Source organism: Curcuma longa, chromosome 20 (genome assembly GCF_044706935.1).
Source record: "Curcuma longa cultivar G26 ecotype Majalengka, Jawa Barat chromosome 20, ITB_CL_G26_1.1, whole genome shotgun sequence".
Lineage (NCBI taxonomy): Eukaryota > Viridiplantae > Streptophyta > Magnoliopsida > Zingiberales > Zingiberaceae > Curcuma > Curcuma longa.
Window position 1 is genome coordinate 4,637,237 of NC_133880.1, and position 22,867 is coordinate 4,660,103.

Here is a 22,867-nt window from a genome sequence, read left to right on the forward strand (position 1 = left end):
AAATTAAACTTGAACTGAAATTATTTATATTTTTAAATTTTGAATTAAGATTCAAATGTCATATATATTTTTAAATTTAACTTTAAATATCAATATTTTTTATATTATTCAACTTGATTTTGATTCATTTACCCTTCTAATTTTAATGATATAAAATAATATCTATAATTTATTTAATAATTTTTTTTAAAAGTATTCACGATATTAATATGTGAGTGTTATAATATTTAAATGGTGTAGATGTATATTAAAAATAATACTATACGTAAATTAATATTTAATTCTTTGAACGGATTAATGGATACCTATATTTATTTATTTAATATAAAATAAATATAAAAGATGAATTTGAGAGAATAATATAAAATGAGTCAACGCGTATAACGTTAAATAAAAAAGATATATTAATATAACGGATACTTTTGAAGCGGTACAACAACTCGACATGTTTTTCTAAACGTTATTTTGCATTATTTTGGTGGGCCCGTCAATCAAACCGGCTCACTGCGAAAATGCAACGTTTTGGCGAATTAAATGACCATATCCGGTTCGTTTTGGAAACGGCAGTTCGTGTTAAGGCCTGACTGGGGGCGAGGTATCGGAGTAAGCAAGCAGTCGCCCAAATGCAGATGGAGGAAGATCTGCGAGCTCTGCTTCAAGATCTGGAAGCCCTCAAGGCATGCATCTCCGATCCCAGTCGCGTCGGTTCCGTCGATCAGGTATTCCACCTGATTCGGAGAAGTTGTGGGGATTTGATCTCGTTGTAGTCGTTGCGAGATTCTTTTTTTAAAAAAAATCTTTCTCTTGCTATTTCAATGTATTATCTTCGAGTTGTCTAGTTGTTTTTCTGATTTCTTCGATGTTTTGTTTTTAGATTAAAGAACGAGTTGTTCAGGTTATGAACTTGAAACAGGCTGGCATGGCTAAGCGATCCAAAGTGAAGGTCTGCAACTTTGGGAAATTGTATTCTCTACAAGAAAAGATGCAACTTTGAGATTGTTAATCTTAATTGATTTGGTTGACTAGGTGGTGTTTGGGATGTATGATGCAGGACATGAGCGCTGAGGTTGTCGATGACAACCCATACAGTAGGCTGATGGCGCTTCAACGTATGGGTATTGTAGTGAACTACGAAAGAATACGAGAATTCTCTGTTGCAATAGTAGTGCGTGCTCGTTTATGTTTTACCTTATACTGTTTTTTTATCCTAAAAGTTTACTTGAAGAGATAGTCTTCCTTTTTACACCAATTTGAGGAAATCATTTTTTTCCCTTGCAAGCTAAAATGGGTCAACAATAATATATCTTACATGCTGTTTGTAGAAGTTTTTGCATAATATTTTTTACAGAACAACTCATAAGAATAAAATTGAAGAATATAGTATCAAGATTTTATTTTTTGCTACCCAAGAATTATTTCCTCAAACAACAATTTAAATTCTCAATTATTGGATGCATCAAGAGATAAAAATGTTCTGTTATAGTGTCTTTACAAGCAAGAGATATATAAGTTTTGTACTATCACATAAATGGTTAATAATAAATTTCATTTGTTATAGTCTGAATGAATTAACAAGGTAATCTCAAATGATAAGATTTTGATTGCTGATGTATACATCTGGATTAGAGTAAAGAAACTTGCTTGTGTAGAAGCTAGAAATAGTAAGAACTGTGTTGTCATGGAGAGTTCTTTGGGTTAGTTAACAACAAACATCATGGCGTTGCATGAACAGTTGTGAACTTATTGTATTTGCCCAGTCAACTTACTGTTCAACTTATGAATTATTGTTCCTAATCTTGTTTTGGTAATTGCACTATTTTTATGTATTAGTTAGGTTTTCTAAACTTGTATTTTCAAAAATTTACGACAACTTTTGGCTTTACCTGTGGTGTTTCTCCTATGGATATAGGGCATAGGTGGTGTTGGCAGTGTTGCTGCAGAGATGCTCACTAGATGCGGGATTGGTCGCCTATTGTTATATGACTATGACACTGTTGAGTTGGCTAACATGAACAGGCTATTCTTTCGTCCTGATCAGGCATGATATTTTTCTACTAATATGCTTTTGTTATTTTTTTAGTTGTCTATGTTTCACATTACGATAACTGTCATCATTTGTGATGTCCATATACAACAACCTGTTCAGTGATCATCTAGTAGTTGCAGAGATGAAGTCTACAGCTTTATATTGAAACACTAGAAGATAGACTATCATCCTTGGTCACCAAGTTTTCTATATTTGTCAGGTAGGCATGACCAAGACTGATGCTGCTGTTCAAACCCTTGAAGAAATCAATCCTGATGTTGTGTTGGAGGTAAGAAAAGGCATGAATAGTAACTATGTGAGCAGTATTTCTTTATTCTTCCCATTTCAGTAGTGATGGAGTATTTCTTATTTTGCCATCATGGTACATTGTACCATTGATGTATTTACACCTACTGTTCTATGAAAATTTGTAATTAGTAAAAGATAATAGCTGTGATATGATCAATATGTTCATAGAGCAATACATAACATTCCCATCAGAAGTTCAAAAGGCATTAGTGGACTTGGATATTAGTATCTGCTGCCACAAATTAAAACTATAGAATTATAGTTAGCTATTTTTGGGGTTGGTTCTGCATTATTTTTGTAGTTAATGCATCTCTTGTAAATTATAGTTAATCATCTCTGCCTAAGATAATTCTTACAAGTTCTTTCATTCCTTTATTTTATCTTTCTAACCTCCTTTTAGCTATTCATTGCCCTCATTTTTGAGTGATCAACTGCTAGTCAAAAGTGGTTGTTACAAAGAATTTGTACAATCCACTTTGCTAATTAGTTTCATTATTTTTCTTGTTTAGCTATACAATTTCTAGTATAGCTAAGGGTTAAAATGATATAACTTGAAGTTCTTTTTCCTAGAGCTATTCATTGAACATTACAACAGTGGAAGGGTTTGAAGTTTTTATGGAGAGCCTTAAAAGAGAAGTTTCTCTGAGAAGTAGACAGAAGAGTGGAGTTGATCTTGTTTTAAGTTGTGTTGACAACTACGAGGCTCGTATGGTTGTGAATCAGGTGGGATGCCTCTTCTTTGAACATTGCTTTCCATACAGTTTTAAGAAACTATGTCAAAATCAAATGCTTTTCATTTTTAATTCTAAGTTTTCCACAGCAATATTAATCTGAGAATTTTTTGTTATTGTTCAGGCATGCAATGAACTAGGACAGACATGGATGGAGTCTGGTAAATTATCTTCTCCTTTCTTTAGGTTCAAAATTCTAGCTTCATCCTTTTTCATCTGCTAAGTGCATTGTGATTATGCTCATTGGAGCAACACAAATAGAATCTTATTAAACATAAAGTTTGTTCCTTTTCTTCAACCTCTCTATTTTAACACAAACACTTGAAAATAGGAAAAGTCTCTTGTGCCTAGATACAAATCTTAGTTATATAATCTTTAGTCTAATTCAATCTATTCCATCAGTTCTCCTTGAGACCACAATGCCTCTGCCGGCTACGTCTTCGCCCCTGATACCCTTTAGAGTCGTTCACGACAATTCTATGCTATTTCCTCCATTGTTAGGTCAATGCTGACTCTTCTACTGCCACACAACTTCTCTCTTCTACTGCCACACAACTTCTCCTTTTGTGTGAACCCCTCTGCCTCTTGAAATTTCTCCACCTCTCAAAGTGGTGTATCATTCCCTAGGCCTTCGATTAAAGAACAAAGGAGTTGTTGCTCATCTCTAAACCATTGCCACTCCGTCGAGGGCCCTTCCTCGGCCTTCATTCTCCATCAAATTAAGCTTTCATGCAAGATGATTTTGCGCATCATCGTCTATAATTGAACCTTGGTGCGAGGTCATTCAGTACATCATTGCTTTCGATTGAGCCTTTGCACGAGTTCATTTGCTCATTATCAACGTGCGTCATTCTTTAGATCTCCTCTTTCCTCTCTCTGCATACACCATTCCATGGACATTTGAAGATGAATTTGTTCTTTTTTCTCCGTGTGCATAATTTTGTGGACATTTCAAAATGAATCTTTTCTCTTCTCTCTATGCGCATAATTCAGTGCACTTCTTGAATATATCCTCCACAAGTATCATAAGTTGTATCAGTTAACTTGAGGGGAGTGTTATGGAGTATTATGCAAATATGTAATAGGTAAGGTGTTTATTGTAATATTCCTATTTATCAATAATATTTATATAAAGGTAGAGGGAGCTAGCTAAGGGGTTTATTGTAATATTCCTATTTATCAATAATATTTATATAAATGCAGAGGGAGCTACCTAGGATTCCTCGAGAAGGAGGAAGTACAATTTCCCCTCCAAATTATCACTAACAACTTAGAGACTAAATCACATACTTAACACGTCAATTATGGAAAAATTATGTATCGACATACCATATGGTGCATAACTATTAATTTCCAATTGCTACCTTTGATATACAATGAATCAACAAATTGGTTTCATATGTGCTTTTCACAGTGATTGAGACCAAAAGAAAAGATACAACAACAATCAAGCCTTATCCTACTAGGTGGGGTCGACTAGACTAAAAGAAAAGATAAAAAAGAAAGATATAATCGGTATAATAGTCAATTATTTTACTTTAAAGTGAAAAAATTAATTAAGTTATACAAATATATTAATATTTAAATATATTGCATTACTAACAAATTAATTTAGAACCACATTTAATTATGTTGACATTTAATTCCATACTAAAGAAAAAATATCTCTTTTCTTTTCATGAGTATATAAGGAAATAAGATCTGCCTTCCAATGTGAGAAAATAAGCAAAAAATGATAACATAAAAAACTCAAGGAAAAAAATAGTGAGTTCATTTGGAGTTACTTAATGACTACAATTATTATAGTGAGATTGAATAATTTTACATATAATACTGAAAAAATGTGGAGAAAACCTCAGTTGTTAATAATTAAGCTGCATCATTATTCGGAAAATGCAAGAAAAAAAACTTCAGTGATATCACTGATCTATCCTTGTTTTTTTTTTCAAAAATATTTCATTAAATATGTGCTGTTTTTTTTGAAATAATTACCAGCCTGGTATGAAATTAGAATCTTGCCGTCTTTTAATCACAATAAAGGAAAATTGGTAATAGCATGTGTGTGTGTGTGTGTGTGTGTGTGAGAGAGAGAGAGAGAGAGAGAGAGAGAGAGAGAGAGAGAGAGAGAGAGATGTTATCACCCATGTAACTTGTTCCCATTTCAGGTGTATCTGAAGATGCTGTTTCAGGTCATATACAATTGCTGGTTCCTGGAGAAACTGCTTGTTTTGCATGTGCTCCTCCTTTGGTATATTCAAATTCACTTGTGTTGCTCGGTATTTACAGTTGAAGAAAAATTGATATTTGCATCTCAGAAATTGTTTACATTTCTATGTTGACTAGTTTCTAATTCGAGTAGTTTCTTTATTTTAATATTTTTGTTGGAATTGCATGATACAATTTCCAAATTAACTTGTTAACATCAGTAACGATATTGAATTAGACCATTGCATGGAATATGCCACTTGGAATGATTTGTGACAGTAATTAAAATTTGAAAATTCATTTGATGTCAATAAATTCCAGCTTAGAAATTATTTATGTTAGTTATAGGACTGAATATTTGTGTTGGATGTAGCCACTCATTTTGTTGCAATATAGAAAAGGATGACAGATAAACCCAATAAAATTTCCAGGATGAATAAATTGATAAATAATGTTGAGGAAGTTATATTGGTAAGTAATGTTTTGTACACATTTCTGAAAATGGATGTATTTTACTGGTTTAAAGAAAATTACCCAGGGTATAGTTAGTGGAAAGAAAAAAATTTCTTCAGTTTTGGCATGTTTTGCATGAGACATGACGAGGAAGAAATGTATTCCAAATGTTGTTCACATGACTCATCCATCTCATAGCAGCCTCTGGAATTTGAACTTTAAATGTGCTTGATGTTCCAGCTTGTGTAAAAATGTCTATGGTTTATGGCATTCCTCCTAATCTATATAGTTTTCTGGTTGTCATGATCAGTTGGTACCACCTAATAATATATACTAGAAATAAAAAGTTCATCCTTGAAGCAAATATTTTGGTTGTCATGGTAAGTTGCTTATCACTCACTTTGTACTGACTTGCTGTATTGGATACTAAGAGTCTCCAAATCAGTAATTGTTCATAACAACAAGAACATTGCTTCTCAAGTAAATTGTGTCCTTATTACAGTATTTACTTAAACTATCAATATACATTTCTAATTGAACATTGAAGATCACAGGAAATGCTATAGGAATATTCTTTTTTAGAATGAAAGATTTGTACAATCGTAATTTGCTGTTTTGCTATCATTCACTGTGATCCTTATATTTGTATGATTTTTATGGTGTGTTAATCATGCAAATAATCTCATTTAAATTGCATGGTAACTGAAATGCGCTCATTAATACCTTAAATATTTTATCATGCACTCATTAATATGAAGATTTTCTTCTTCCTTTCTTAGGTTGTAGCATCTGGAGTGGATGAGCGAACGCTTAAGCGTGAAGGTGTATGTGCTGCATCCTTACCAACAACTATGGTAAGCAAATTTTAGTCCTTGTGGTAGTGTAGTTACTCATCTTATTTTCTGTTTGATATGCTGAGTGATATCACATGTTATCTGTGATGTTCCCATCATAACAGTACTTAGGACATATAGTTACTCCAATGCAAAAGGAAATAATCCATTGATTGATGCATGCTAAGATATAAAGATAGGAAATAATCCAAAACCTTTTACAGATTTAGGATTCCAACTAAGGAATTCTGGCTTTCTTAATCATCTGTTTGTTTGCTTACTAGTGAAGATATGGTTTTATAGACTTGGTAGAGGACATATAATCTGCATATCCACATTTCATTTATGGCCTGTTTATTGGTTAACAATAAAAAAAAACATGTATGAATATTTGATTCCCTTTTCTTCCTCTCGCTTGTTTTCTCTATTCATCCACCCAAGCAAACAATCAATTAGACAGACTCATGCTGTGGTGCAACTCTATTTATTTTATTTGAGCATTGAATTCCTGTAAACTGAACACGTTCTAGTATCTTATCATTTTTTAGGTTGTGGGGCATGCCATTATATCTTAATTTAATAGAAAGTTCATTTATTGGCATACTACTTTTCTGCTACAATAATGCAGTGTCTTGTTTCTGCTATAATGTTTGTTTACCTTTGCATGAAGTGATCTTTGATGTATTATGTAATCCATCACAATTATTTTCTCCATGGAATCCATGTAATAACTGATTGGCAATTTTCAGGGGGTTGTGGCTGGTCTCCTTGTTCAGAATGCACTGAAATACCTGTTGAAATTTGGGAATGTTTCACCTTATTTGGTAACTCTTTATACTAAAATATGTTAATTTTCAAATATGTTTGAAGTTTCTTGTAAAATTGCTGTTGTGCTTTATGTTGATCCCACCCTACATTTATTTGTGCATATGGTCAGATTATTTGGGACTTTCAGATTTCCCATAAAGAATTATATTGATATTATTTTTATTTTCTAAAAGAAAAATTAAGCAAACTGTAAATGAAGCAAATTGATTTTTTTCTCCATTTTATTAACAATCATTTTATAAAATATTCTTCTCTTTTCCTTTGTCCAAATTTTTATATAATTTCTATTTTTCTTACTTAGTACATCATTGCTAATTCAGGGATATAATTCACTTAAAGATTTTTTCCCTACCATGGAAATGAAACCGAATCCACAATGTTCAAATGGAGCCTGCATTGAGCGACAGGTTAATTTCATGTTCTAGAAGTTTATGAACTGAAAAAGATTATTTCAATTAATTAATTATGTGCCTTGATTGGATGCTAAAGCAATATATATTGCACAGAAGGAGTACCTTCAAGCAAAACCAGCTAGAGAAGCTGCTGCAAAAGCAAAGCTAGAAGCTGAATCTTCTGAAAATGATGGCCCGCTCCATGTTGATAATGAGTGGAATATAAGGTGCCTAATCTTATATAAAATAAATTTGTCCCAGAGTGAATATTCGTAGTATTACTAAGGCAAATATCATACTGAATGTTCTGTCTTGCAAGTTTTTGTTTTTCACCCTACAGTTACTGTTCACAAATGTCAGTCCGTTTTCTTCGATTAGATTTTTACTTACTGCTGTTGTGAAGCATCCATAGTTTTTGTATCACTATCCACAATGTTTTAGCATGTTTTATCTCCCACTTTATCCGTCTAGAATCTTCAATATAAGGTTTTGAATACACTTGCCAGTCAATTTTGGGCTTTTAGATTAACTTGTATATATCATTGTACAGTGTCGTTGATGACAACGAGATTGAAACCATAAATGCATCTTCTTCATCAGGTTAGTATCTCATGCCGAGACCTAGTTCTTTCCTATTTCAAAATTTTTTAAATTTCTTCTTCAATACCGGCCCTCGTCAATCTTAACCAGCTGCTCTACCGGAGGGCCTCATCCATGAACTCCCTGCTGCTGAAACAGATCCTGGTGCAGTAGAAACAAAAGAAGTGGAGGATGATCTTATGGAACTACAACGACAGCTCGATGCTCTCAACGCAACTTGATGTATTCCGTGATGTCCATCTTAGTTTTTTTCCTTCTATAAACGAAACCTTAACTTGTTCCCCATGGCATCTGGGGATCACAGGGAGATAAGCTTGTCTATTTGAGGAACGTTTGTTAAGCCTGTACCGAACCTGTTTGATTTAAGATTTTCTTGTTGGTAGAACAGGTCAGTGTGTTGTTCAAAGCCTCCTTTGAGAAGGAAAATGATGAAGAGTGCGTTTCTAGTATTGTTTTCTAGTGAAGGAACATAATCAAATTGTTGTGGAAGAAGACAATCTCTCTCTGTGTCTTATGAATATGGTGCAAGTTCGAGCAGAGAGCAGGTCTATTTTCACAATTGTCTCTCTCTCAGTTTAATAAATAACTCATAATTTATGCAAGAATTAATCAAGAGGATTAAATTGATTTGAGTTCAAAATAATTTTATAATAGTAAAAAATTATTTTAGAAATAATTTTAAAATTTTCAAACTGTACTTACTAATTAATTGATTACAAATAAGGATGAGATCGCTAGTTTTTATTCATGTTATTTATGAAAATCCATATGCATGCAGCAATCTTAAGCACTTTGGATTCAACTTCACAAACTAAAATTCATCTTTATGTAACTACTTATTTTTTTGTTTTTTTGGTGAGATTTGCTACTTCTCTTTGATTCACAGATTGGTACAGACTAGAGTTATACTCAAATCTCTCACAGTCTTATTATTAATTATATTTGCCATGCATGTTACAGACAGCAGTACATAGTTAATAATTACCATATTTCTAGAGAAATGAGAGCAAGCTTCAGTTTCAAAGCATAAGCAAACATACCATACGTCTGTCTTCAGTCGATCAACATCTTCTGTGGAGGTGGCGGCGGCGGCGGCGGCGGCGGCGGCGGCAGAGGACTAAACGACGACGACACGGCATGGATATCAAAGTGTGGTGGATTATCAGGGCCCGACGGAACCTTGCGCTTGCTAACTTCCTCCTCTAAATGCTTTTGTTCTCCATCAACATGACTCACGAGCTCTTGTTCTACGAGGTCAGTGCTCGCCTTGCCAAGTGTTGTTGCATTGATGCCCGCAGAGCTGCTCAAAGCCAGATGCATCAGCAGTACTGCAGCAATGCAAAGGAGGACTGCTCTTTGCACCATATTCATTAATTTGTTAAATCTTTCTGATCATCGATCAAATGGTACGGATTCCATGTTCTGGGAATGCCTGGCTTTTATAGGCAACCAATGTGTGTGGGAGGGAAACGATGACATAATCGATCGAGGCCACTGCTCCAAGTGTACGTGACATTTTAGGAATGAACTTTGTTTGCCAACCAGAGCAAAGTTGAAAAAGCTTGTCCTGAAAACGTCACTAGCTGCCATTATTTATAGCAGAAGCACCATTTCCACAGGGAAAGGAGAAGACTAATTAACTAATTCATCTCCAATGCCATCCTCCATTCAACTAACAAAGTGGAGAACCCACCCACTTTTAATGGCAGGCAGCCATTATACGTTGTCTCGACTGTGCAATTTCCTTGTCACTCCAGAAAGGAACACCTGGACCCAGAATCCTCTGCTTGGTGCAGTGATTTCAGACATTATGCAGCATCAGATCTCCCAGCTATATATAGAGTTGTACAAGATTCAGTCAATATGCCATTAAAGCATGGAAACCTAACAAGAATAAAGTTGCATGACATTAGAGCATGCACTTACTTGATACATAAAGAACAACAAAAAAAGTTTGTATGCCTGTTTGGCAACTTTTAATTTGTTTGTTCATCTCTCCCCCACCACTTGTTGCCAAACAGCATATCAATGCCCCCTCGAGCTTTCATTCATACAATGATTTTGTTGCAATTATGAACTTATAATTGATGGACTCTAGCTATTTTAGGAAATATAAATTAGCTTATACTATCTGCATCTGAAAAAGTATAGTGGTAAGCCTGAAAGTGGACACAGTTGCTCTAATATTATCTGTTCATGTACTTCTCTGATACAAATGTTACTGCAACTTCAGATGCTTTAATTTGTTTTAGAATAACATAGAGGACAACTGATTGCAATGGAAATACAAATTTTGTATCTCAAAGTTTCACCAAGTATCATTGAGAAAGACTTAGAAAACATTTTTGCAGTTGTTCCAAATCCATGGGCTGCTAATGCGACTGCAAATACATTGCCAGGGAAAGTAGAGATACAGAGGAACAAACTGCCACCATTTCAGATGAACACAGGCATAGGCATATTCCAACAAACCTGGATTATGCACAGCACAAATCAAATGAGGAAGGACGCAAGTGATGAAACGACGACACCTTTGACACTGCTGCGGATTACTGCATGCAAAGCTCTTAGTTCTACAGTATAGTGCATGAACAGGTGGTCTTCTTCGAAAGCTTGCCTACCTTCTTTCCTGGTGAAGTTTAGCATCAGGGAAGATCAAAAAGATCCACATAGACAACAATTAATAAATTTACCTGTTTTCATTTTATTGGACGATGGTTGGACGACAACATGCATGGTGATAAACCCAGCAGGAATTTCGCCAAAAGGTGATCTACAGTACTGTGCAACTGTTTTGCTGTTCTCCAAAATCTTGCCGCCACATATTAGCTTCACATCAGTGGCCACCCTCGGAATGATCTTCTTATCTAAATCGGTTGGAGGAATAAATCACACCTAATTAAGTTTGCAAATACTCAAAGATCAAGGCAAAAAGCTATTAGTGAGGACGAAGAGAAGCCCAAACCTCGCGGCCACTCGGAGATCACCCTTTCCTTGAGCATGGCGACGGTGGAAGAAGAAGCGCAGCGGATCGGCCCGATGTCCGAACCATCGTAAAGGCGGAACTTGAGCTCGAACAGATTCTCCTGCCCCGGCATTCGTCGTCTCCGATCTACCCCCCAACCACGTACTCTAACAGACAAACAAACAAACAACTCACTGATACATATATCCACCATGGCCACAAGGTCGATCGAACTTTGCGTACGTACCTCTCGCAGCAGAATCGAGGAGCGAAGACAATCAAAGGCGCGCGGAGATAAGGAATCGAAGCGTCTCGGTCGAGTAGCAATAAGGATTGCTGGGGCGGCTAGCTGGAGGAAGAAGAGAAAGCAAAATTGCCATAACCAATCGCAAATTATAACGACAACACCGTCCAACTAAACGCGTCTATATCTTCGTCTTCATCACGTAAAATCAAAACAGATAAAATAAAAACATATTTAAGAACGAGATACATACTTTAATTTCTCAGATTTCAATTCGCAAACGGCGTACGTGAGCAAGCGATCGAGCTGACCGTGCAGGCGATTAGAGAATTAGCAGACAACGCGTCCGCCTCGCAGCCTCTCTACCAGCCGCTTCGTATGCCACGTGGCGGAATATTTATTTTTTTAAAAAATTAATATTAATTTTAAAAAATAAAATTCAAATATAAGTGTGCGGCCTCCGAAATTCCACGCCTCGAACACTGCCTCCTTAAAATATGATTTCGTATGTGAATTCTGGGCCAAGCATGAATGGATGGGCCCAAAAGCCCATTATCCGTCCATGGACCATGATGGGCATTTTGGGTATTGCCTCGGGAGCAATCATTCGCAGAGGCGAAATAAATTCCAGCTTCGCATCCGCTACTTTAATTGTAATAATAATTGGGGAAAAACAAAAATGGACCGAGAGAGTAGGAGGTGAGAAGCGAGTGCTCGGCGGAAGAAAAGCGAGCAGAAAGCGAGGGCGTGGGAAAGGGGAAAGCGGTATCCGAGGAAAGCGAAGTGAGAAAAAGAGGCCGGGCTTGGGGCGGAGACTAGCAGGAGCGATTCCGGATCCACATTGATATTCCGATCCGAGGAAAGGTATGATCTCATGCTCCACTTCGGTACTGTCGCGGATGATTTGCGGTTTCTGGCTTGTTTTTGGTGAGATTGCCTCCTTCGTGAGCCGGGTTAGTTCAGTTTGAGCGCTCGTTGTTGAATCGCTGTGAGGAATGCTCGTTTCTTTGTGATTTTTGGCCTTTCTCTGGTTAGCATACTGATTCGCAAATGCTCTCAGTTGAGCACCTGTGCTAAGAGTGTTGTGTGTGTGTGTGTGTGGGGGGGGGGGGGGGGGGGGGGGGGGGGGGGGGGCTACCTCTTCTGCTGAATGGATGATCTTCGTGTTGGGTTTCCCTGCAAATATGTGAGTGTGTTTTTCTTTTCTTATTGGAAAAATGCTTCTTGTGGTACACTATGCTTCAAAGAGGATTTTCCGCCATCTGAAAAGTATCAGGTTGGATTCAACGGAGACAAAGTATAATATGACTTGTCCTATCCATTTGAGGATCTGACAAAGTTTGGTTTCTTGGTAGCATTGGAAATTTGTGAGATTAGCAATTGCATCTTTGTTGTTTTTTCAATCCGGTCGAATATTAAATGATCGCTCACATGTAGGATCATTTCTAGCGTGGTAAGAGGCAAATCTGGTGAAGTTCGATCCATATTGTAAGAAAAATCTGGTGAAGTTCGATCCACATTGTATTTCTTAAGAATCGGTGAGAATTTCACTTGCTTACTTTCCTTTCTAGTGTTTAGCATATGCAGTGTGCTAGCTGCTGTTATAGTAATGAAAGTGGGTTTGGTTATATACCTAGTTACCTCCTTAAGGTCCTTTTTGTCCTTTTGCCTGAACAATATGTGATCCTCAGAGCACCTGTCAGTTGTCATCCGGCAGAATTATTTTTAACTGAGATCCCTGGGTTCAATGTGATTATGAAGTGAGTAAAGGCTTTGACAACGCAAGAAATGTTCTTACAAGGCGACACTGGAATAATAATGTACCTCATATGGATATTTTGAGCAACTAAGATAGGTTTAACTTAGAGATTATGCAAATACAGATTATGGCATGGACTTACAGTTATTTCATCTATATTCTTCCCAGATATGAAAGGGAAAAACTGCAGTACTAGTTCTTAATGGTAATATATCATTTTAGGTCTGATCAATAAACATGATAATAGTTAGTTAAGGGTCACACGATTACACTTACTTCTTTTGGGTTTATAATGAGTGTATTATCATGTGCATTTTGCATGTTTCTTTTTGAGGGTAAACGTGAATGGCATAATTGTGAGAGAAAGATAGTTTGTAAGGAACTGAGATTGCATTAATGTTTTTGTTTGACTTTACATGTTAAGGCAACCTTGTCATGCATCCTTTAAACTGTATAATAGAAAATTAGAAATCATGAGAAGTCCGCTTTTAATGCACATACGACATAATGCTCATGTAAATTGCTTACAGTTCTTACACGCACTGACTTAAAGTCTTCACCTAAGTCACATGCATGACCTTAGCAACTTACACAGTGACAAAAAACATGCCATTTGCTAATGGCACAAGGATCATTCAGGATTCAATCCCTATCTCATTAAAATCCAAAACATATTTCAGTTAATATCAACTTTCTTAAATATCAAACTTGCCAAATATATAAACAACAAACAAGTTTTATGTATGGTTTAGCACAATAGTTATTTTTCTTATGGATATTGACAAATGGTTAACATCAATTGCTATATGTTATGTGCTATACAAAATGCTCATACGAAGCTATGATAGGATGACTAAGTAATAGATGTAAATTTTGCTTACAACAATTTCTTAGCTTGGTTAAGTGGATGGATTATATAATAGATGCAAAATCATATATATTTTTTTTGATGTGATGTTATACATTGTTGTTAATATCGCTAATATTATTATTATCTATTGTTATTAATATTATTACCATTATTTTATTATTACTGTTTAAAGAATATTGTCCACATATGCATCTGCATATCACATATGCATCCGCATTTTTGCATAGGCATCAGCATTTCACATATGCATTATGCAGTGGTTTGATAATAAAAAAATTAGGCTAAGTAGTAAGCGTGCTTTGATATCATTAATGATGAATATGAAAAAGGAAGTTTATAAACACAAAAAAACACAGAAGCTCTATCAAGTGCAAATAATTTTTAACCTTAAATTCGCATATTTTTTACACATTTCCATGCTATATATTTATAATTATTTTTATTTTATAGGAAAAGTTCTATACCTGTATACAATACAACTCTTTATGAAAATAATGAATGTGATAGTAAATACTATATAATACTTAATGACCATACAATACTAGACAGTGTGGTAGAAAAAGAATATATATTATATAATTCTTTGGTAGAAATCCAATACTTAGTTTTGAAGTTACCTTTGTCAACGTGCATGAAATGGTTTACTCCAAGTTGTCTTTATATTAATGTCCCTTCCTCTCATTCAAATGTAAATATACTTTAACATATTTTCATGATAACTTGTATCAGCATTCTTACGATTGTTCCAAGCACTTTCATATGCAGTTGCATATGGCTTTGTGGTTATAGACCACATTATGTGAGCATATGTAGAATCAATAAAAAAAATGGAATTGACGTTATTCTAATCAAAATAGGTTGGCCAAATCGAATAAAATCCCTAATTATTACTTCAGTTGGCCTCTTCTAAAATCATGAATGGTTGTCTGATGTATTTTGCTCTTAGAGAGTATCAGTTTTTGGTCTTGTAACCTATCATTGCTAAAACATGTTTAAAAATTGCAACCAAGTTTCAGATATCATCAAGAAACACTTAAATTTGCACAATATTGTTTAATCTGTATTTCTTTTTTTATTTTGTCTTGCTAATAGTTTAAAATCTTTGCTGGTTCTTTTATTATATTTTCCTTATTTATTTTTCTTCCATTCTTGTCAAGGTTTCAATGTTCTTTTTCCTTTTGTATATTCAGGTTCTTCTCATATTCTCACATTGTATGTTCAACTGGAAGATGGAAATGAATTGATTACTGGCAACTTGTGGCTGAAGGAGTCTACCTCCACTAAATTTTATATGGAGTATCTTATTGGTAATTCTTCTTATCAAGGAAAACTTTAAAACTATGCATTTTTCAACAATGCTCGCTCCTATGCTTACCAAGTTTAGATGCTGCAACAGTCAATTGGAATCTTTTTCTTTATGATGTCTATTTGTGTTTGTTGTTCATACTGTGTTGAATCTATATAGTTCTTTTAATTGGTTAAAAAAAACATAAGATTACTGAGCATGTGAATCGCATGATAATTATGTAACTATAAACTATTGGAGAATTCTTAGGATACTCAGTTTATCTTTGTAATGCATGCCTTTTGATATTGTATCAATCTTTGTACGCTGGGATACTCCTTGTGTGATGAATGAACTGCTGTCTTTGTATAAATTAATGAGCATTACTGTAGTATTATGCAAACACACTAGTAGCATTCATAATCTTCATCTCTATCAGCAGGCTACTTGTAGCTGCTACTGATTCTACTCTGACCTCAAATTTTCTATCTTTGTAATTTCCTGTTCAATTCTGACATACGATAAAAGATTTCGAATTAGGTGATTCCCTTGAGTTAATATTCTTACAAAAAGACAAAAAAAAAATTCTTAATTGCATGGAAAATTTTCTGGATCTCATCACAAAATATATGGACTTGTCAATTCCAGAATCTACCTTCTTTGTAAAAGACATGCCACTTTTGTCTGTTTTCATTTTAAGGTTGGATTATTGAACATGCTATCATGGTAGGAACTACAAAGTAAAGTTTAAGCTATATATATTTTCTTATTACATATGATCCTATCCGAGATCAAATTTGATGTGGTGTTGAAATCTCACCGCGGTGATGCGGCAACAGAAATCCTTCCTGCAACAAGGAGCGATGACATCGATGTTTTTTCCTCGTTCGTCTTCTCATGATGGAGTCGAATATGTAGAGAATAACAAACATCAAAGGGTTCGCCGGGAGTTGCCTCAACGAAACCACTCCGATGCTTAAGTCATTATGGTGTTTCGATGAAAAGGGATAAAGTAATAAGAGAGATTGAGTTAGAGAGCCCCCTTGCTCGGAGCATATACTTGGCCTTTTGTAAGATACTTCGGGAGATCATGGAGAGGTGGGGAAGAGAATATGGGAGAGTGGGGGAGAGAACATGGGAGAGTGGGGAAGAGAACATGAGAGAGTGGGGATCATGCCCCATGTCTACTTGTGCCCGACTGAACCTGGTTTATAGGACTCGACCGGACTAAAGGACTTGGTCCTGTCGACTTGGCAAGTTGGGAGATCTGACAAACTCGACAGTGCTCGGGAAATCGAGAGGTTGGCGACTTAGCTAGTCAAGTCGGCTCGGCAGGTCAGACTGCTCGGGAAGTTGGCGACTCGGCTAGTCGAGTCGGCTCAGTAGGTCAGACTTGGCATGCCACGTGGAGTTTATGTTGACCAAGTCCTGAAGCATGCCACCTAGATACTCTATTGACCGAGTCAAGAGCTCATCATGTGGACCCTTACTCACCTCCACATCAACATATTTTGGGGAAATCTTGGGTGCTATGAATTTATAGACTCATGTACACCTGATATTGATATGAATTTATATTACTGTAGAAACAAAGCTGCACTAGTAATTTCTGAATGTTATAATCAGACAAAGCAAGATCTTGTCTTTGTCTAACTTTACTCAGTATTTTTTTTATTCTAAAACTATGCTCAGCACATTTACTTGCATGTTTCTACATCCATTTGTTTAAGTGCATGCCCAACACACATGAAAATAGCAAAATAAATGCTAGACTCAATGTAGTACATATTACCTTGTATGTTGCAGTCATCTCTGTATTTTTGAAGAATTCTTTATGTAATAAGGTATGATTTTATGGATTCATTACAAAACCACTACAGGATTAGATTCTATTGTTCCCTTTATTCCATTTTCTAATTGGTTCAATTATATTAAGAAAAACCCTGCTGCAGGTAAAGCAATTCTCCAGTTTCTTATACTTGCTATTTGGACTTGCTGTTTCCAAGATGTGGTGGTGTCACAGAAGACAGAATTTAAGCCAAAGCCTCGAGTCCCTGACAAGCTTGTGTTGTCCGATCCACCCATGGGACTCTTTGGTCCCATAGAGATCTCTCCTTCTGTTGTTCCACATAATCCTTATCCTGTCGAGCCATTTTCACCTATGTACCCATCCTTTCCGAGCACTTATCAACCAAATTTGACCGGGAAATGTCCTGTCAATTTTTCTTCAGTGTTGGATGTCATAGACAAGACAGCATCAGACTGCTCTGCACCTTTAGCTGCACTAGTAGGGAACGTTATTTGTTGTCCCCAGGTTAATAGTTTGATGCATATTTTTCAAGGTTCTTACAGTAATGATCCCAACATGCTCGTCTTCCAGCAAGCTGCAGCTAATTATTGTTTCACAGACCTGATTAGTATATTGGCCAGCAGAGGGGCAAATAACACTATTCCCACTCTTTGCTCAGTCAAGTCCTCAAATCTTACTGGCGGTTCATGTCCTGTTAAGGATCTTGCAACTTTTGAGAAAATAGTAAATACAAGCAAATTACTTGACTCATGTAGTACAGTTGATCCTCTTAAAGAGTGTTGTAGGCCAGTATGCCAACCTGCAATCATGGAAGCTGCACTTCAGACTTCACAAAGAGGAGCCAGTATGCTTGATAGTTCTAGAATACCTGGGATTGCTGGTGGCTTTAATGTGGTCAATGACTGTAAAGGAGTGGTATATGCTTGGCTATCTCGAAAGCTCTCAACAGAGGCTGCCAACACTGCATTCCGTATTTTATCTGGCTGCAAAGTTAATAAAGGTTTGTTTTCCCATTTATTCTGACAAGTTATACAACTTCTTTCTGATGTTCAATAACCTTTTTTTTTTTTACCTATATTTACTTTCATCAACATGCGACTGGAATACATAGTAGTGAGTTTTGTAGATGCAGTACATATTACTTTCCATAAGCATACTGACAGATACATATGTGGGTGCAAGTACTGCACTTATCTGCAAATCACATCAATTATTGTTGGACTATTAATTTCACTAGATGGAACTCCATTCAAAACTTGATCATAGATAATTGTAGTTTTACTTTTCCAAGTCATCCATTAGCCATTAGGCCCTTGTCAATCTAGGGTAGAAAGTTGTGTTTGACATTCACCAACAACAATTGGTGGAGGGTTAATGCAGTTCACTGCAAGGCTTGATGAATCCTGATGCCAATGGTGAGGTAAGTAGAGAAGAGCATTAAAAAAATTAAATCCTTAACGTCCTCATGTCACAGTAGAATTTCCCTGGTATGATACCCTGATATGCTGAGAACTTGCTTATGATTAATCCTTGTGTCTTCCCAATCTGAGCATTGTGCCTTACACCAATGTTTTTAGTGGTATTGACATAGAATCAAACCAATATATCCAAAACAGTTGAATCTATTAAAGCTGAAGATATAAAGGGTAAAGATTGACCAAAGAATACATTAGTCAATGGAATAAAAACTTAGTTTACTTAACTGAATCTAGAGTGCCATTCCTGTTGATACCTATATTTTGCATGATGTAAGTTCTATTGATCTTGTAACTGACTACTGACTAGTGATCTATTATCCATGCATCCCTAGTTTGTCCATTGGAATTTGAAGAGCCTTCAGCAATAGTCAATGCATGTCATGGTTCCGCTCCCACTCCTTCATGTTGCAGTTCCTTGAACACATATATTGGATCAATTCAAAAGCAGATGCTCATAACAAATAGGCAAGCCATCAATTGTGCTACATTGTTTGGATCAATGTTGCAGAAAGGTGGGGTTACAGCAAATATCTATGAGCTTTGCAAAATTGATCTGAAAGACTTTAGCCTTCAGTGTAAGTCTACTTGCCATGCACCATTTTATTTCATTGTATGTGTTTTTTTTTTTAATGTGATTTCATGTCTAACTGTGATCTCTGTTCTCTGTTTCCTTATTGCATAATTAAATTGGATGGCTGCAGCATACAGTCAGCAAGGTCTTCTTTTATGTCCTTGACTTCTCAAAGTTTGAATTTTGTTGCATATCCTATTCAGCATACTGTAATGCTGTGATCTGATTTCTAGAGCTTTGTGGATGCAGGGTGTTTGTTGCGCAGCTTACCGGCAGATATTGTGTTTGACAATGTCACAGGCTTCAGTTTTACATGTGATTTAAGTGACAATATAGCTGCTCCATGGCCTTCCTCATCATCTCTTTCATCCTTATCCCTTTGTGCACCGGGTAAGCAAAGTGCATGCTTTATTTTATTACTTTGTAGCATAGAGATCTCTGGGCTTATTGGAGTAGGTTGCTTTTCCAATCAAGGTCTTGGCAGTAGATTGAATTTTATATATCTATGCAAGAAAGTAATGTATTAGTGTGGGTAAAATGATCACTTAGGAATCCATCGCATGTACGGAGAGTTCCATCAGTGTGAATAGAACATGATTCGAGGGAATGCAGCCAGACTAATTCAGAGCAAACACATTGTGGGGGGACGCAGCCAAGTAGAGAGGAAGTACTGCAACAGGGAACAATTTGATTTTCTGGTCATTATATTACACGTGGCAAGACATTGTGGGGGGTGGGGTGGTTGGGTGTGGGGGGCTTGTCCCCTGGAGCTATAAAAGGAGGATTTAAACCAGTTGTTGTATCTGGAATTACATGCCAGGCAATCAAATTTTCTCCAACTTGGACATTGTTGCCTCTCCTTGGCCATCTTTCCAAACTTTTCTCCACTTTGACCCACCAAGCTCCAAAATACCCACAATTGCCAATCCAGCCAACTAATAAAAACTAAGCTCCATCCCTAATCTTTGTCGTTCAAGATGAATGCATGACCAACACAACAGCAAGGTTGCTCATCTTTTACTAGCAAGGTTGCTTGTTGATGGCATGGTGACTAACCAGGCAGAGTCAGTTCAGCTTCACCAGTCAGTCATACAATGTAGGTGCCAATAGTTAGCTAGTTAACCAGTACATGCCTTTTGTCCTCATTCTGTTGTCGCATAGGAAGAGTTCCTTTCCTCTTTGACCAATAAACAAAAGCTTGTCTTAAATAGAAGATGCACATTAGCAAAAAACATCAAGTGAGAGAGATGTTACCCTTTTCCGTAATATGTATGCATGGAAATACAAGAAATAAAATTATTATTATTCTTAATTTTTATGGTGTCACATGCATGAAAGTAAAGTGTTTAAAACTCATGTACTGTTCAAGGATGATATTGATAAATAAAATGAATGTAATTGTATGGTTGTATGTGTACTTATCTCAAGTTAGAAAATTGAAATTCTTCTTTGCATTGGGTTGTTGGAACTGAATTAAAATAACTTCGTTTTTGATAAGTCATACGGAATAAAATTGCATATAGCCTATTCTGATCAGATATAGTGAATCAATCTACTAATATAATTCATATAAATAAGAAATATTAGATAAACTGAACTCGGTGGCAAGCTGAATTTCACAGTCAGGCAGATATTCAATTTATTTGTGTGGGTTTGATCCTAATCTTTTACCCTAGGAATGCAACTAGTGTTATCTCTATTGCCATTACATTAGTGTGGAGGCCTGCCTTAACTACTTTCGATTTTGAGCAATATAAGAATACAGATATGAAAACATTAAAGAAGAATAGGACAGTAGAGAAATTCTCCACAGTTTATTAGAACTTTGACTTTTTAGATGCATGAAACAAATGGAATGATTCTCCTTTGTTATGGATAGCAAATGACTCCTTTAGATATCCATTCAATTAGGTTAAAGTGCTTATAGAATGGTATCCTTTAACCAATAAAATATTTCAGTAATAAAAAATAAACTAAAAAAAAAAACGTATTTTTAAAATTGAATTTCCTAAATGAAAAAACACCAACAAATCATACATGCTAAAATGGGTATTACCTGCTTTGAGTGGCATACCTTGTTTCTTGTGACTAGATTTGTTCTATAGTGTTATTTCCCATTTAATTATGTAGGAAAATGATGTGACTAGTATCAAATCTGAAGTATATGTTTCTAATTTTTCTTTTAACATATGCAGAGATGTCATTGCCTGCACTTCCGGTACCACAGACTTCTGTAAGCTCAGGTAAGTCAGATCTGTTGATATTGACATTATTTTCACCCAAGAAGCTCTAACAGTCAATTACATTATTGGCCTGCTTTTGTGGACTGTGTTTGGTTGTAAGGTGTTTGCTGTCTGTCAGCTAGGGTTATGATAAATCATTTTCGACTCTTTATAGTTGTTAACTTTCTGCCAAAAGCCAATTTTGCGTTTAAGCATATCTCTTATTCCGTTTTGTTTCCCGTTTTACATTGTCTTCTTCGCTTTCTGTATTGCCACTGTCATTGATATTATTTTGTCGCTATTTTTAGGTAGCTACGAAATTGCAAGAACCTTAGTCACCATCGGGTACATCATTGCCAGCTTAGTGCTATGATCATGGTCTTCCAAATCTAAATCAAGGTTGATCTAGATGTCTGGAAACCTCGCAGGTCAGGTGAGTCGGTATGCATGTTTCGCAACTCATTTTGGAGGAAAACGATTTAACTTGTGCGTTGGAGTGATGCATTCTGGAACAGTTGGTCTCGGGGGTAAGAAAACAATGTAAGAGAGATCTACGCTGGGAACTCCGGGAGTGGTACACCACCCGACGAAGCAATACCAATTCGCCATGTGAATATTGGATGTAATATTTGTATTTCAATTGGGTTTTGTTCTCTTTCTTTTTCTTGTGTATGCGACGCGCATGGTTAAGCTTGTCGAGGCGTTGGTAAATTGGTGGTCGCTTGGCATGACTCCAAGTTTTGTACTTCTGGACTTCGATTCAATCTGATGGGCTTTCCATGTTGGCAATTTGCGTAAAACAGTTTGGGTGTCTTCATTCTCTGTATCAGGTTTGGCACCAACTAATTGCTATATTTTCTTTCTATTAGAAGCTTCAAGTGTTAAATTAGTTAAAATATTAGGTAAAATTTGAATATTTGAATTATTATTAAAAAAAGGAGCTTCAATTTAATTTCAAATGACTTAAATAATCTTCAATCGATTACAACCATGATAAAAACTTTAATTTGGTCACTGTCACTCTAGGTATATGTGGTTTGATATCTAATTATGGTGTATTTGTAGAAAAATGGGGAGCGCAATCAAAGGATGTTGATCTTTATCTACGGTATTTGTAGGAATTTTTTTTAAATGGGAAGCACAATCAAAGGATGTTGGGTGTCTGGGTTGGTCGTTGTGTATATTTTCTGATTTATTCTTTGGTGGCCGATGGGAAATTTTTGTGGAGTTGGATCGGTCACTCTTAAATATAGTCATTGAATAAAAAAAGTATTAACGTAAAGAA

At 35.9% G+C, this 22,867-nt stretch overlaps 3 protein-coding genes across 7 annotated transcripts; 2 read left to right on the top strand and 1 right to left on the bottom strand.

Annotated features, from left to right (window-relative positions):
- The first annotated feature begins 584 nt into the window (after positions 1 to 584).
- On the top strand, positions 585 to 8,764 carry LOC141813486 (ubiquitin-like modifier-activating enzyme 5). The gene is made up of 14 exons (XM_074701456.1): positions 585 to 719; positions 875 to 943; positions 1,052 to 1,165; positions 1,910 to 2,038; positions 2,247 to 2,315; positions 2,906 to 3,058; positions 3,191 to 3,227; positions 5,232 to 5,314; positions 6,504 to 6,578; positions 7,307 to 7,381; positions 7,706 to 7,792; positions 7,892 to 8,004; positions 8,328 to 8,377; positions 8,468 to 8,764. The coding sequence occupies exons 1-14, from the start codon at positions 624 to 626 to the stop codon at positions 8,596 to 8,598; spliced, it is 1,281 nt and encodes a 426-aa protein (XP_074557557.1). The 5' UTR covers positions 585 to 623; the 3' UTR covers positions 8,599 to 8,764.
- Positions 8,765 to 10,650: 1,886 nt separating this feature from the next.
- On the bottom strand, positions 10,651 to 11,779 carry LOC141813487 (membrane-anchored ubiquitin-fold protein 4-like). 3 transcript variants are annotated; one of them, XM_074701459.1, is made up of 4 exons: positions 11,590 to 11,779; positions 11,343 to 11,509; positions 11,071 to 11,244; positions 10,651 to 10,998 (listed from the first exon to the last, which is right to left on the bottom strand). In XM_074701459.1, exons 2-4 carry the CDS (start codon positions 11,473 to 11,475, stop codon positions 10,871 to 10,873), a joined length of 435 nt encoding a protein of 144 aa, XP_074557560.1. In that variant the 5' UTR covers positions 11,476 to 11,509; positions 11,590 to 11,779; the 3' UTR covers positions 10,651 to 10,870. The 3 variants fall into 3 exon arrangements, with proteins under 3 accessions (XP_074557560.1, XP_074557559.1, XP_074557561.1); XM_074701458.1 differs by having other exon boundaries at positions 10,651 to 11,001; XM_074701460.1 differs by having other exon boundaries at positions 10,651 to 11,006.
- A 485-nt stretch (positions 11,780 to 12,264) lies between these two features.
- LOC141813533 (putative GPI-anchored protein At1g61900) lies at positions 12,265 to 22,366 on the top strand. Of its 3 annotated transcripts, none has more exons than XM_074701500.1 (9): positions 12,265 to 12,450; positions 13,024 to 13,124; positions 15,407 to 15,523; positions 17,454 to 18,311; positions 19,122 to 19,364; positions 19,491 to 19,505; positions 19,610 to 19,750; positions 21,556 to 21,603; positions 21,891 to 22,366. In XM_074701500.1, exons 3-9 carry the CDS (start codon positions 15,508 to 15,510, stop codon positions 21,953 to 21,955), a joined length of 1,386 nt encoding a protein of 461 aa, XP_074557601.1. In that variant the 5' UTR covers positions 12,265 to 12,450; positions 13,024 to 13,124; positions 15,407 to 15,507; the 3' UTR covers positions 21,956 to 22,366. The 3 variants fall into 3 exon arrangements, with proteins under 3 accessions (XP_074557601.1, XP_074557602.1, XP_074557603.1); XM_074701501.1 differs by having other exon boundaries at positions 13,024 to 13,088; XM_074701502.1 differs by lacking the exon at positions 13,024 to 13,124.
- Positions 22,367 to 22,867: the final 501 nt, after the last annotated feature.

Coding starts and splice junctions, on each gene's coding strand:
- LOC141813533 (XM_074701500.1), top strand. Junction 19,751..21,555: donor CTTATCCCTTTGTGCACCGG/GTAAGCAAAGTG, acceptor TAACATATGCAG/AGATGTCATTGCCTGCACTT. Junction 21,604..21,890: donor ACAGACTTCTGTAAGCTCAG/GTAAGTCAGATC, acceptor CGCTATTTTTAG/GTAGCTACGAAATTGCAAGA.
- LOC141813486 (XM_074701456.1), top strand. CDS start 624: ATGCAGATGGAGGAAGATCTGCGAGCTCTGCTTCAAGATCTGGAAGCC. Junction 3,059..3,190: donor CTCGTATGGTTGTGAATCAG/GTGGGATGCCTC, acceptor GTTATTGTTCAG/GCATGCAATGAACTAGGACA. Junction 7,382..7,705: donor GGAATGTTTCACCTTATTTG/GTAACTCTTTAT, acceptor TTGCTAATTCAG/GGATATAATTCACTTAAAGA.
- LOC141813487 (XM_074701458.1), bottom strand. CDS start 11,475: ATGCCGGGGCAGGAGAATCTGTTCGAGCTCAAGTTCCGCCTTTACGAT. Junction 11,245..11,342: donor GATCTCCGAGTGGCCGCGAG/GTTTGGGCTTCT, acceptor CAACCGATTTAG/ATAAGAAGATCATTCCGAGG. Junction 11,002..11,070: donor GTCCAATAAAATGAAAACAG/GTAAATTTATTA, acceptor TCACCAGGAAAG/AAGGTAGGCAAGCTTTCGAA.